Raw genomic sequence first — 15,493 nt, 5'->3', positions numbered from 1 at the left:
GTTGTGGCAAAATGGCTTAAGGAGAACAAAGTCAAGGTATTGGAGGGCCATCACAAAGCCCTGACCTCAATCCGACAGAAAATTCGAGGGCAGAACTGAAAAAGCGTGTGCGAGCAAGGAGGCCTAAAAACCTGACTCAGTTACACCAGTTCTGTCTGGAGGAATGGGCCAAAATTCCAGCAACTTATTGTGGAACAATACCCAAAACATTTGACCCAAGTTAAACAATTTAATGGCAATGCTACCAAATACTAACAAAGTGAATGTAAACTTCTTAACCACTGGGAATGTGATGAAAGAAATAAAAGCTGAAATAAATAGTTCTCTCTACTATTTTCCTGATATTTCACATTCTTAAAATAAACTAGTGATCCTAACTGACCTAGAATAGGCAATGTTTTCTACAATTAAATGTCAGGACTTGTCGAAAACTGAGTTTAAATGTATTTGGCTAAGGTGTATGTAAACTTCTGACTTCAACTGTACATATACATACAGTAATTGTTAATTAGAGAATATTAATCAAGCAACACTGATAAGAAGATAATAAGTTGGGAACTATATCATGCAACAACAAATTAAATAGTTTGGCTAAAATTAGACTATTATGAATATTATTTAATGCCAACATAATAAATGGATGCCCCTGGTTTATGGTTTTTGAACATTGTTATGAAAAACTATGCTGGATAGGTTTTTTCCAGTGGTGTAGTAGTGTCTGAAGAGGTGGTCATACTGTAAATTTATGTAGGACCCCACATGCACCCGGTCTCTAAAATGAATATATATACATTTATATATATTACATTTGTAAAATGTGTAAGAAATATATTTTTTCCAAAAAAAAACAAAAAAAAAAGTCTGTTGAAATTATAGTCCCACATGAACTTATTAAATGTATCAGGGTAAGTTTCTTGCTGGCATGGTGTACAGTACACTACTAAGAACCATGATGTTAAATATGTATTAAATAATAGGTGTCATTAATGTTCCTTTCATTATGCTACTATGAAACTTGTTAATACTTTGGAAGTACTCTAATTCATAAACTAATAGCCTACATAGCCTATCTTAATATGCAATAAACTATTAAGCATTGTATTGCTATATGAATGTAGTAATGAACAAGTTATCTTGTATTACTATATATAGCCTTCATAAGAATTAATGGTTATTTGTTTTATTTGTGTACTATAATGTGTTTTTCTGTGTATAGTGAATTTTTTTTCCTACTTAGAAATATAAATTGAAATGAAAAAAGACATTTATAATTATGGGACACAGTTGTCCAGCATCAGCGAAGAGCATCATAAACTAGCATGACTGCAATACATGCAGTATTTTCACAAAGTTTAAATGCATAAGTTAAATTATATATATATATATATATATATATATATATATATATATATATATATATATATATACTACCGTTCAAAAGTTTAGGGTCACTTCCTCATTCTTTATTTCACATTTTAGAATAATAGTAAAGTCATCACAACTATGGAATAATAGAAACGGAAATATGGTAATTATGTTGTGACTAAAAAAATCCAAAATAAATCAAAACTATGTTATATTTTAGCATCTTCAAAGTGGCCACACTTTGCCTAGATTTTGCAGAAATGTACTCTTGGCATTTTCTCAACCAACTTCTTGAGGTATCACCCTGGGATGCTTTTTAAACAGTATTAAAGGAGTTCCCATCTATATGCTGGGCACTTAGTGGCTGCTTTTCTTAATTATTCGGTCCAAGTCATCCATTTAAAAAATGTTTTTTTTAAATAAAATTTTAGTTTTGTAATTAAATAAATTAATATGGTGGCACAATTATATTTTTGTCTACAAAACAAATTTCAAACATTTAAGCATACGCCTTCAGATCAAAAGGTTTTTAAGATCATGAGAAACATTTCAGGCAAGTGACCACAAACTGTTGAATGGTAGTGTATGTATTTACGTTTAGCAGGGAAATAAATTTACAGCACAAATTATGGTTACTCCAGGGATGCTTGTGCATCAGCATGCAAATGTCCCGCCCCTTACTGAAATGGAAAATTTGATTGGTTAGCAAATATCAAATTGCGTCTCAAATGAACGTTCTGATTGGTGGATCAGCTTAGTCGGACTGTCTGTTTTGTCCCTGCCACTAGTTACGCTCCCGCCTCCCGCAGCTCTGTGCGCATTTAGAGAGAATCTTTGTACAATTAAAAAAATTAAATAAATAAATTCACTCAACGGTGCTGCGGCATCGTGTTAGTACATTGAAAAAGTTCCGGGTCAAAAGCCTACTCGTTGTTCTGGCGGCCATACTTGTCACCACTTATTTTAGGTGGGCATACGTAAAATCTTAAGAAAGATAGGTGGGCATACGGCGTATGCCTGTGTATGCCCTAGACTACACTGCTGGTTTGTTCCCAAACAAACTTCTAATTCCTAATTTCTCAAGTTCAACAGCAAAGTCCACATGGAGGCAAGAACTAATGAATATTTAATACTTCATAAATACAAGCATTAAAAAAAGAAATTTAAAAAAACCTACTTCAGCCGATACCAACAAATACTGAGGCAGGCAAATTATTTTAATGTATTAATGCACAAGATCTTTAATGTGTGCAAGCAGGACAGAGAGCAAAGAGGGTAGAGGGCAAAGAAGGAAACATCCACACTTCCCAAACCCTGTGGCGTAATTAGGTAAAATAATACATGCCGCAAAGCCCTGCCTTGAGTTCTCTCGCCAACTCACCATTCGCACAGCGGAAGCAAGCAATGAGCCAGAGCAGTGTGCAAGGAGAGAGATATCAGAAGGGAAGCACAGAGATAGCGAAATACCAGGAAAGACAGGACAGAAGAACAGAACAGGTGATAAAGTTGAAAAAAAAGCCAAATAAGCATTACAGTATGAGATCAACAGTAATGCTGTCACAGCAGTAATTCAGAGCAAGGATGGACAGAACACAAAATTAACAGAAAAAAAGAGGATAGGGGGAATGCATTTTATAAGATGCCTTCAGTAACACCACATCCTCTCTGTATTATATAAGTTGATCAGCAAATACAGAAGAGCTCATGCAGTAGACGAATAGTGTGCTGAGAAGCAGGCAAGCTTGAAAGATGCCACGCTGTGTTCAACAGTGGATATTAGCTTTACTCACTTCCTCAGCAAAACTATAAACAGTTTTCATGTTTAACATTTGACAGTACAGTATAAAACATTTGGGCAATGTAAATGTACATCAATGCTCATCTCACCTGAAGCATCAAAGCCACCAGAGGGTGCCGCAGTGGCAGGGGCACTGTCTGATGCTGCTGGTGTTGCAGATACCAGTGTAGAGCCGAAGGCATCAAAATCTGAATCCAGCAGGTCAGCAGGGGCTGAAGCTGGCACTGGTGCTGGAGTTGGTGTAACCGTGGGGGCAACTGGTGAAATCAACCCTGCAAACGTGAAGATATGCAGAAAAATCTCAATACACCATCATGAAGCTGTAACAATTAAATTAAATGTAATTAAATTTAAAATTGTGTCCGCGGGCCGCGATCTCTGATGCTTTCTGCCTGTCAATCATTTTGTGCATTCTCATAGGGTTGCAGTTGAAGCGGATCATTGAGGCTTCATGTCATTTTCTGATTCATAATATTTGTCAGTTGAGGGTGCTATTGTGCTACTGTTGTATTTGATAGCCATGGGAACACAATGGCTATCAAATACTCGGTTTCTACTCGGTTTCGGTCTCAATGTTATTTTTGGAGGGTGGGGTTTTGGAAAGAGGGGAAAGTCTCGTGAACATTCCAGAACGTTAAAATCGCTTACAGCACCTTTAATGTCATGTAAGCTATATATGACATATACACATGATATAACCAATGGACAAATTAACATATCTTTTAAGGTGTGTCCCAAACCGCACACTTCTACACTATTCTACAGCCATTTTAAAGTGTAAGTAGTGCGAGCAGTATGTTGACACTAAAAATGCAACAAAAAGAAGTGTACTAAGAGTACCCGGATGATGCACTTCTTCAACCTTCAAAACAGAGTGTGGAATGTTTAATACTTCATGTACTTAGTACTCACAGCTTGCCATACATAGTGGAAGGGGCAGAATTACCTGGCTGTGTTGCTGGTCTGACAAAACAGTTGTAAATAACGGAGAATGTGGCCACTAGCAAAACTTCAGTGAAGACAGCACCATACAAATGAAAGTTGATTGATTTACCATCACCCCACGGTGTGAATATGTAGCTTGTTTGAGATACGTGATAAGCCATATTACACAAGTACTGTACATCTCCAAGATGTTTGTTTTAGGTCTTTTCATCTGGAAAGCATCACAGTCTAATTAACATCTGCTAAACATTTTAAAGAGATCAGATTTACAAGCATTTTAAATCATAAACGTCTCAAAGACATCTGCTGAATGTCTTATTGATATCCAGGACAAACTTATGGACATATGTCTTATAGATGTATTGCAGATGAGCAAACAACATAAAAAATATGTTTTCCAGATGTAAACACACACATTAAATAGAAATCTGGGTGATAGGGTTAGGGTTTTCAGGGAAGTGTTGAGATAAGTGTTAAACTGAGGTTGTCTAACTCGATAAGCTAGCGCCAACATATTGGATGCGTGCATAGTGTATATTGTAAGAGCATAGTGTGCATCATTTGGGACACAGCTTTTGTGTTTTCAGTGTGCATGCAACTGATTAGCCTGTGTGCTTAGCTATCATTCATGCATTCCCTATGGTTAGCAAGCCAATACATTATCCTTCTAAGCTTACATATTCGGCGCAAATACTTCACGTTATTATATCAAAATCTTGAATTACATGCTATATAGTGAATAGATATGGTAACACTGTATTTAATGACTGTAATTACATGATCAGCTACAACAATAATTAGTAACAGACACTTCTGAACAGGCATTACAAAAAACCACCCAAAGGGAACAGAATTTCATTGGGAGACACAAAACTGCATGACACCCGTGGCAATCACAAGAACACGTCTGTTCTGCGACACTTAAGCTTTTTGTAACACTTTACAATAAGGTTGTATTCGTTAACATTAGTTAACACAGTAACAATGCACGATACTTTAATAGCATTTATTAATCCTGGTTCATGTGTCTATATATACTAATACATTTTTTACATCACAAATTTTAAATGTTTTATGTTAACATTACATTACATCATGAACTAGCATGAACAAACAATTAACAATACTATTTTAAGAAATTAATATTAACCAAGATGAATTAATGCTGCTAAAAAAATCATTGTTCATTGTTAGTTCATGATACCTAATGCATGTATTAATGCTAACAAATACAACCTTGTTAAAAGTGTTGCCATTTTATTAAACATATATTTAAACTTTTCTTTTTCCTGATCAGCACAAAATGAGAGTTTTCCTAATCAGGATTTATGACACATACCCCCAAGTAGGTCACACGATGGTGCTCCAGGAGCAGCGGACTGGGTATCCCCAGTGGTGTCCCCAAATGTGTCTGCCCAAGACAGAGACAGCCGTCCCATAGTGCAGCATGGAGGAGGAGAAGCATTAGTTAAGCCTTAAAGCTGCACACACACACTGAGAGAGGGGCAGATGGAGAGATGATCCACCAGGCATCACACTGCCACTCAAACAAACACACACACTGATTCAAACCATAATAAACACTGACACATAGACATGCAAACACACATTCTGTGTGTACTCCCACACACACAGTCATGTACACACGACAGCACAGCATACAAAAACACCAAAGTCAAAAACATACTGTACATCTAACAAATATCTGTCTTTACAACTTAATCATCGGCTCATTTAACAGTTACAAATTAATTAACAGACACCAACAAAGGTTCAATTTCCAGAAACTATGCTCTATAACTAAAAGGCTGTCAAGTAGTTGAATTATGAGTCACTGGGCATTATGAATCTTAGCTGCTGCATACTTACAATTAACATTCTTAAACTTAAATGTCTAAACGAAGAAAATCAATTGGAAAAAGCTCATTTTCAAATGTTATAAGAAATGTTATTCCATCAGAAGCAAAAAGCAAGCCCTTTTGCAAATCATAGTTCATCGTATTGGACTGGATTAAGCATTCTGCATTAAACATCCTCTGGTCTTCTGGTTGGGTGCTATTGTATGAGGGAGTTTAAGGGACACACCAAGAAGATCTAGCACAAGTCCAGGTTCGGGTTTAGGAGGGGAGACAGGAGCAGCAGGTGTAGCAGCCACTGGAGCAATAGCTGGAGCCACAAATGCATCTGAGAAAGAGGAACAGAGAGATTTTGACACTATTTTCTTGCCATGGTTTTCTAAATATAATGTGCCTAATACTAGTAGTTTGGTAAGTAACTGTAAAGTACAGTAGAAGTAGCAGTGCAGTGGAGAAAAATAAAAATAAAATAAAATCATCACCATCAGTAAGGCTCAGTTACATCTTCACTGACATAAAACCAAAGATGTGTACAAGTATTTGCATTGTAAACAGTACTGTCTCTTTAAGAATACTGGCAGTTCAGCATTCTGTTTTGGTTGAATGCATATTGACAAGAGTGGAGTTGCACAGCTTCTTTACAAGAATTAGTTATTAGTTAGTTCCAAATCCCTATTATTTTTATTTTAAGACAGTTTTGTTTTGTATTTTTAGGTTAAACAAAGCTAAATCTACACAATTATCTAATTAATTATCTCATTTATTTTAAACATAGACAGCACAAGCACACTATTCCTGTTGCTGACGGTATGCTGCACGAGTGTTTGTAGCCTGCTAGCCTGCTTAACATTGCTTATTCTTATTCTCAAATGTTCATCATTTTATCCTTTGTCATTTTACCTCTTGTTTCGGGTTTTTCCGCTTTTCTACAGTTTCATCTATGTGTATTTTACCTGTTGCTGCTGGCGCCTAGCTCGAGTCTGTGTTTGTAGCCTGCTAGCTTTTTTAGAATCGCTTATCTATCTGTTTTCAGTTTTTAATCCTTAACATCTGCAATTTTTCAGCGTGCATCAGGTTCCCCCCTGCATTCTCTTATTGTGATTAAACTGCGTGCATTTTACAGTGCGCGCCCGTTTTTCTCCTCTGTGTTACACGGATTATTGCATCGATCTCAAAGCACCGCTTATCAAGAACAACCATAAAAACAAACAATTGCGTGAGGGATTCACATCGATCTCAAACCCTCACCGCTCAGGCACAACCAACAACAACAACAAACAATTGCGGTAAGTCATGGCATCCGCACGTTATTTCTTCTTGCATTGCATGTCACATGTTTACTATAGCTTCTTCCATCAGCAGTGAGGGATTCACATGTGATAAATTTAAGGAATTAGTCAGGCTGATGGAGAAGGTTAATGAGTTAGAGACAAGCATCCGAATGCTAGTGTAGGTCAGTGAGAAAGAGAAGCCGGTAGATACCGTTTCGGATGCGGGTAGTACAACAAGCAACACACACACTTTGGTTCCGGCTCTAGAGCCCACGCAGCAGAGCGTTTGGGTGGCGTCTTGGCGGCAAACTCGCTCAGCAAATCGACACCACTCTCCCATTCCTGTTAGGGTTTCCAATCGATTCTCCCCAATCAGTGATGCACCCACTGAGAATCATGTTGAAAGAGCCCTAATAATTGGTGATTCTATTGTAAGGAACGTGGAAATAGAGACTACAGCCACTATTGTTAAATGCATTTCCGGGGCTCGACTGTCTGATATCAGATCAAATTTACAAGTGCTGGCTAATGCTAAACGTAGATTTTCTAAAATTGTTATTCATGTCGGCACTAATGATGAGATCACTAGAGATAATTTTAAAGAGGTGTGTGAACTTGCAAAAACGATGTCAGAGGCTGTAATATGCTCTGGCCCCCTCCCTGCTCATCGTGGTGACAAGGTTTATAGTAGATTAGTGTCACTGAATGGCTGGATGTCTGAGTGGTGTCCAGAGAATAGCATAGGATTTATAGACAATTGGAAGAGTTTTTGGGGTAGACCTGACCTATTAAAGAGAGACGGACTCCATCCCTCCAGGAAAGGTGCCGCTCTCCTCTCTAGTAATTTGGCTCATATTCTTAATAATGATAGTATCTGACTAACTGGGACCCAGGTCAGGAAGCAGACAAACTGGTTAATCTGAACGTCTGCTAGCTGCCTTGAGACGTCACACAGGTCACATAAACTACAACACATAGAGACTGTATCACCTAGATATCTCATAGAGACTGTGTCTGTTCCCCGAACTACCAAACACAAAACTCTCACTAAATCATTTAGAAATTTTTTTATTAAGGTCAAACTTGTTTTTTTTTTTAAGATAAACATCATATGAAGGTAGGGCTACTAAACATTAGGTCTCTTTCTACCAAAGCACTAACTGTAAATGAAATTATTACAGATCATAGTTTGGATGCACTCTTTTTGACCGAAACCTGGCTTATTATGAATATATTAGTTTAAATGAATCTACTCCCCCAGGTTATTGTTATAAACATAACCTCGTCTGAAGGGTCGAAGAGGAGGAGTTGCTACAATTTACAGTGACGTTTCTGGTGTTACTCAGAGGACAGGGTATAAGTTTAAGTCTTTTGAACTAATAATTCTTAATGTGACACCGTCAGATTTAAATAAAAAAAACTCTGTCGTCTTTTGCCCTTGCTTTAGTATATAGATCACCTTATTCTGATTTCCTTGGTGAATTTGCTAAAATTTTTTATCAGATCTTGTAGTTACTGTAGATAAAGCTTTAATTGTTGGTGACTTCAACATTCACATAGATAATGAAAATAACACATTGGGATTAGCATTTATTGATATTCTCAACTCTCTTGGAGTCAGAAAAAATGCGACAGGACCAACTCATCGCCATAATCATACGCTAGATTTAATTCTGTCATATGGAGTTGAAGTTGATACTATAGAAATTCTTCCGCAGAGCGATGACATCTCAGATTATTACCTCGTCTCTTGTATGCTGCTATCAGCTAATGTTACTCAATCTACACCATGCTATCGTTCAGGTAGAACAATTTTTTCAACCACTAAAGACAGCTTCACTAATAATCTTCCAGATCTATCTCATACACTCAATAAGCCCCAAAGTCTAGAAGAACTTGATGAAATAACAGAAAATATAAATACAGTCTTCTCTAGCACTCTTGATAGTGTCGCCCCCTTCGATTAAAGAAAATTACAGAAAAAGCCCCGCACCATGGTACAATGATCACACTCATGCTCTCAAGAGAGCAGCTCGGAAAATGGAAAATGCATGGAAGGACAGTGTCTGTAGCTACAGACAGGCACTAAAAGCTGCCAGGTCAGCATATTTTAGCAAACTCATAGAAAATAACCACAACAATCCTAGGTGTTTAATTAGTACTGTGGCTAAATTGGTTAGAAATAAAGCCTCAACTGAACAAGATATTCCGTTGCAGCACAATAGTAATGACTTCATGAATTTCTTTACTGATAAAATTGAAATAAAATTGGAATTATGCAATCATCTGTCACAGTACCTCAGAAAACAGTGTCTCATAATTTTCATCATGTGCAACTTCAATCCACTGCTGTCATAGGTCATGAAGAGCTAATAAAAATTATCGAAACATCAAAAGCCACAACATGTATGTAGATCCAATAAAAACTAAGCTCTGAAAAGAGGTATTCCCTGTAATCTCAGAACCTCTTCTTAATATTATTAACTCCTCACTATCCTTAGGACATGTCCCAAGAAACTTTAAAATGGCAGTTATCAAACCGATCCTGATACAACTTGATCCTGGAGAACTGGCTAGTTATAGACCGATTTCAAATCTCCCGTTTATGTCAAAAATACTAGAAAAGGCAGCATCCTCCTAACTATCTTAATTTCTACAGAGAAATAGTATATATGAACAATTTCAGTCAGGATTTAGGTCCCATCACAATACAGAGACTGCACTTATCAGAGACTTGCTCTTATCATCTGATCACGGCTGCATTTCACTTCTAGTGCTTTTAGATCTTAGTGCTGCCTTCGACACGATAGATCATGACATTCTCTTGAATAGGCTAGAGAATTATGTTGGCATTTGTGGACTTGCATTAGCATGGTTTAGGTCCTATTTAGCAGACCGTTACCACTTTGTCTATGTAAATGTGGAATTGTCAAACCAAACAAAAGTTAAGTATGGAGTGCCACAGGGATCAGTTTTAAAACTTGCTTTTCTCCTTGCATATGCTTCCCATAGGAGTTATTATCAGGAATCGTTTCCACTGTTATGCCGAAGATACCCAACTTTATATTTCTTCAAAACCTGATGCAATTTCACAATTCTCTACATTATCAGAGTGTATCAATGAAATCAAAGATTGGATGGCCAGAAATTTCTTTCTACTCAATTCCGACAAAATAGAGGTACTAATTATTGGACCAAAAACCTCTAAAATTAAGCCGCTAAAATATAAATTGATTCTCGATGGATGTACTGTTACATCGTCTTCAACAGCGAAGAACATAGGTGTTCTAATTGATACCAATCTGTCCTTTGAAAATCAAATTACCAATGTTTGTAGGACAGCATTCTTCCACCTAAGAAATATTGCTAAATTATGACACATGCTCTCTGTTGCTAATGCCGAAAAACGAATTCATGCGTTCGTGACCTCAAGACTAGATTATTGTAATGCATTACTGCGAGGATGTCCAGCAAGATCAATAAATAAACTTCAACTGGTTCAAAATGCAGCAGCCAGAGTGCTGACTAGAACCAAGAAATATGATCATATTAGCCCCATTTTATCGTCGTTACATTGGCTACCTGTTAAATTTCGTATTAATTTAAAAATTCTGTTAACTACGTACAAAGCTTTGAATGGTCTAGCTCTGCAGTACTTAAGTGACCTTCTACCACGCTATATTCCATCACGTTCATTATGATCGCAAAATTCTGGCCTGTTAATAGTTCATAGAATATCAAAATCCACAAAAGGAGGTAGATCCTTTTCATATTTGGCTCCTAAACTATGGAACAGTCTCCCTAACAACTTTTCAAGATGCAGACACACTCACTCAAAGTAGAAAGACTAAAGACTTATCTATTTAGCCAGGCATACACCTAATTTATCCTTCAACTCACAATTAGGCTGCTTTAGTTAGGTCTGCCAGAACCAGAAACATTGATTATGATCTATAACTCTGCAACAGATTGAATGGCATCTATGCTAATATTATTCTATTTGTATCCCTCTCTCAACCTCGGGACTCCTATCCTGAGGTCACCAGAACCGGCCAGATCCAGCTCCATTCCTGCTTCGTGTTGGACTCCACTGCTACATGTCTCTGAGTGATGAAGACTAAATGCAGCCGGTGCCAGCCAAACATCACTTCAGTCTATTACGATGGACTTCAGAGGATGAACTGATGCCAACTCCATCCATAAGACAAGGGGTACATCATATGCCATTGCCTGAACCTTGGACTTAGGATAGACCTCACCGAAATTACTGGCTGGTTTAACTGCGATGCACCTCACTGATCTCTGCCTGCATCACCTCAATCTAATGATGGACTACACTCTTATATATAGAATATCAATTAATTGCCAACAAAACCCTTCATCAGCCAACAAACAAAGGACAATGCATCTATATGAACTTTTGCAGTTAATCCAGGATGAACTTCGAAAACATTAGTCATTAATCTTACAGTTCTTAAAAAATCTTTGTTTAAACACTGACCCTTAACACTTACTTAGTTTAATAATTTTAAACCATGACTTGCACTATACATAATTAAGTAATATTGGCATTATATTCATGATGTTAGCCAGAGGGGAACTGGCCCCACAAAGAGCCTGGTTTCTCCCTAGGTTATTTTTCTCCATTAACCAACATCTTATGGAGCTTTGTGTTCCTTGCCACAGTTGCCTTCGGCCTGCTCACTGAGTTTCTAAATACAATTATTATTTAATTACTTATTAATTCACAATCGTATTTTATCAAACTACACAATGATGACTCTAAGATATTATAGATATTACAGTTTCATTTTCTGTTAATGTATGATTTTCTGTAAAGCTGCTTTGAAACGATGTGTGTTGTGAAAGGTGCTATACAAATAAAAATGTCTTGACTTGAAAAAAAAAAAAAATGACTATAAGCACATTTCAGAAAACGAAGCTTGACAAAAAGACTTAAAAAATAATGCTTGGATCCGACACTCACCAGACAAGAGGTCACCAGTCACACTGGCCTCGGGAAAAGGTGAGGGTCCACAAGAGACAGCAGGAAGATCTTCATGACCATTTCAAAGAAGGAAAAGGAAGATAAATTAATAGGCTGTATAAGCACAGAAAGGACACAGAGTCGTGCTTTTGAGGGCACAGACATGCACAAGTCCACGTTCCACTATGAGGACAAACCAAGACGGAGTAGGGCAAAAAAACAGATGAAAACTTGAAGAGACGAGACATTCAACAAAACTAAGGGAATCAACTCCTGTACCTGCACCAAAAAGGTCTACGCTAGGAGTGGTTGCTTTGGGCTCTGTGGAGGAGCTTTGCTCAGGCATAGAATCAAACATATCTACAAATAAGGACATACATATGCATTATGGTTCCAGTCAGTGTATTACATGATGGGTACATCTGGGGGGGGGGGGGGGGGGGGTGGCATTATTTAGCAGAGAAAACATTTGTTTTGTGTACTACTTTCCATTATCACTTTGAGGAGGAGAGAAATCAACATGAAAGATGTGCAAATGCTTAACCAAGAGCAGTAATCAAGAATGCAACACTTCAAAGATACTGTAGCATTCAGATCCTGGTCAAAAAAGCCAGAGAATGATTGCAGGACATGTGGTCACTGCAAATCCTGGATTTTGACTCATTGCAGTGCAATATTAGAGGTCAATTGTGAATCAGGAACATTGACCACCCTTCTTAATCTGTCACAATTTAAAACACATAACAATTTTTATATTTATATATATATATATACACTATATTGCCAAAAGTATTCACTCACCCATCCAGATAATTGAATTCAGGTGTTCTAATCACTTCCATGGCCACAGGTGTATAAAATGAAGCACCTAGGCATGCAGACTACTTCTACAAACATTTGTGAAAGAATGGGCCGCTCTCAGGAGCTCAGTGAATTCCAGCGTGGTACTGTGATAGGATGCCACCAGTGCAACAAGTCCAGTCGTGAAATTTCCTCGCTACTAAATATTCCACAGTCAACTGTCAGTGGTACTATAACAAAGTGGAAGCGATTGGGAATGACAGCAACTCAGCCACGAAGTGGTAGGCCACGTAAAATGACAGAGCGGGGTCAGCGGATGCTGAGGCGCATAGTGCGCAGAGGTCGCCAACTTTCTGCAGAGTCAATCGCTACAGACCTCCAAAGTTCATGTGGCCTTCAGATTAGCTGAAGAACAGTGCGTAGAGAGCTTCATGGAATGGGTTTCCATGGCCGAGCAGCTGCATCCAAGCCATACATCACCAAGTGCAATGCAAAGCATCGGATGCAGTGGTGTAAAGCACGCCGCCACTGGACTCTAGAGCAGTGGAGACGCGTTCTCTGGAGTGACGAATCACGCTTCTCCATCTGGCAATCTGATGGACGAGTCTGGGTTTGGCGGTTGCCAGGAGAACGGTACTTGTCTGACTGCATTGTGCCAACTGTGAAGTTTGGTGGAGGGGGGATTATGGTGTGGGGTTGTTTTTCAGGAGCTGGGCTTGGCCTCTTAGTTCCAGTGAAAGGAAATCTGAATGCTTCAGCATACCAAGAGATTTTGGACAATTCCATGCTCCAAACTTGTGGGAACAGTTTGGGGATGGCCCCTTCCTGTTCCAACATGACTGCCCACAAGTGCACAAAGCAAGGTCCATAAAGACATGGATGAGCGAGTTTGGTGTGGAAGAACTTGACTGGCCTGCACAGAGTCCTGACCTCAACCCGATAGAGCACCTTTGGGATGAATTAGAGCGAAGACTGCGAGCCAGGCCTTCTCGTCCAACATCAGTGTCTGACCTCACAAATCCGCTTCTGGAAGAATGGTCAAAAATTCCCATAAACACACTTCTAAACCTTGTGGAAAGCCTTCCCAGAAGAGTTGAAGCTGTTATAGCTGCAAAGGGTGGGCCGACGTCATATTAAACCCTATGGATTAAGAATGGGATGTCACTTAAGTTCATATGCATCTAAAGGCAGATGAGCGAATACTTTTGGCAATATAGTGTATATATATATATATATATATATATATATATATATATATATATATATATATATATATATATATAATTCTTTTATTTTTTTTATTTGTTTTGTGCAAAGGTCAATCTTGTGTAGTCATTTTTATAGTATTATTACCAGTGTTGGGTAAATTGCTCAAATACAGTAATCCATAACAGATTACTTATTACAGCCCTAAAATTGGGATCAGATTACCACACTCATTACTTTGTGGAGAAAGTTATCACATTACTAATTAACATACATTTTAAGTTACTTTCTATAACCCCTACAAACACTTTTCACAGAAAATTTGTTGTGTTTCTGATCAACAAGTTTAAAGTAATGTCATACACTGTCAGCACAATGCATTTCTCCCGTACAATGACTCATTAGTGGGCATGCGCCCTTCAGATTTCATAAAAACACAGATATACATACAAACGTAACTGACTTATTAATTCATGTTTTAAATGAATTCTATATAAATATTACTGTTTTAGAGATGTGTAACCACAGTAATGTAACTGTAACATAATTAATTTGTAATCACGCTATACCCAACACTAATCATGACAAATACAAGTTCCTCTACTTTGATAAGGTGGTTAAGGTCATGATTCACTATGATCCAAAAACCAGATTTTTCAAAAACATAAAATATAAATCTAAATGAGAGGAATAAAAAAAAAAAAATGGAAATCTTAGCAAGAATGTTAGGAAATGAGCTTAGCAATTTATTATTGTCATAATGCAGAGAAAAGCAAGACAGAGACAGAATTACAGCATAGATATATTACCACTAAACAGGTCTAGTGTTGGCGGGGCTGCAGGCTCAATTGTAGAGGATGTGGTAGTGGTGGTAGTGGTGGAGGAGGGAGGAGAGGGGGCAGCAGGAGCTGCTGTTGGTGAGATGCTCGGCTCAGCGCTGGTAGGGGACACTGCAGCAGTGACACTCTCTACCGGCTTCATGGCAAAGAGGTCCAGCTCTGGAGCAATGCTCGAACTCCCCTCTGATGGGGCCCAGGGGTCTTTATTAAGGAGGGGTAGGGGGTGAGAATGGAATGGGGAAGGTTTGTTAAATAATAAACACTGTAAACCAAAAAAGAAACACACTGAAAGCTCACAACTTCAGGAGTGCTGAAGTCAGGGAGAGAGAAGAGATGGATTTTACCTTGAAAAGCACATCTTTAAGGCACCATTATCCTTAGTACTGCAGCCACCGGACTGATTAAAAAGCAGTTCAATATTCTCC

At 38.0% G+C, this 15,493-nt stretch overlaps 1 protein-coding gene across 3 annotated transcripts in view; it reads right to left on the bottom strand.

Annotated features, from left to right (window-relative positions):
- The window catches only part of LOC127453292 (clathrin coat assembly protein AP180-like), an 89,043-nt gene that overhangs the window by 16,014 nt on the left and 57,536 nt on the right, over nt 1-15,493 (bottom strand). For 2 of the 3 annotated variants that reach the window (XM_051719565.1, XM_051719566.1), the window contains 6 exons: nt 15,039-15,269; nt 12,502-12,582; nt 12,223-12,291; nt 6,194-6,292; nt 5,448-5,519; nt 3,253-3,435 (listed from right to left, as the gene is read on the bottom strand). In XM_051719565.1, the coding sequence (XP_051575525.1) occupies nt 3,253-3,435; nt 5,448-5,519; nt 6,194-6,292; nt 12,223-12,291; nt 12,502-12,582; nt 15,039-15,269 (735 nt within the window). The remainder of the gene's footprint in view (nt 1-3,252; nt 3,436-5,447; nt 5,520-6,193; nt 6,293-12,222; nt 12,292-12,501; nt 12,583-15,038; nt 15,270-15,493) is intronic. The other variant, XM_051719567.1, reaches the window with a different exon arrangement.

Source organism: Myxocyprinus asiaticus, chromosome 15 (genome assembly GCF_019703515.2).
Source record: "Myxocyprinus asiaticus isolate MX2 ecotype Aquarium Trade chromosome 15, UBuf_Myxa_2, whole genome shotgun sequence".
NCBI lineage: Eukaryota > Metazoa > Chordata > Actinopteri > Cypriniformes > Catostomidae > Myxocyprinus > Myxocyprinus asiaticus.
Note: the sequence above shows the minus strand (reverse complement) of the source record. Positions and strands in the feature narration are given on the sequence as shown.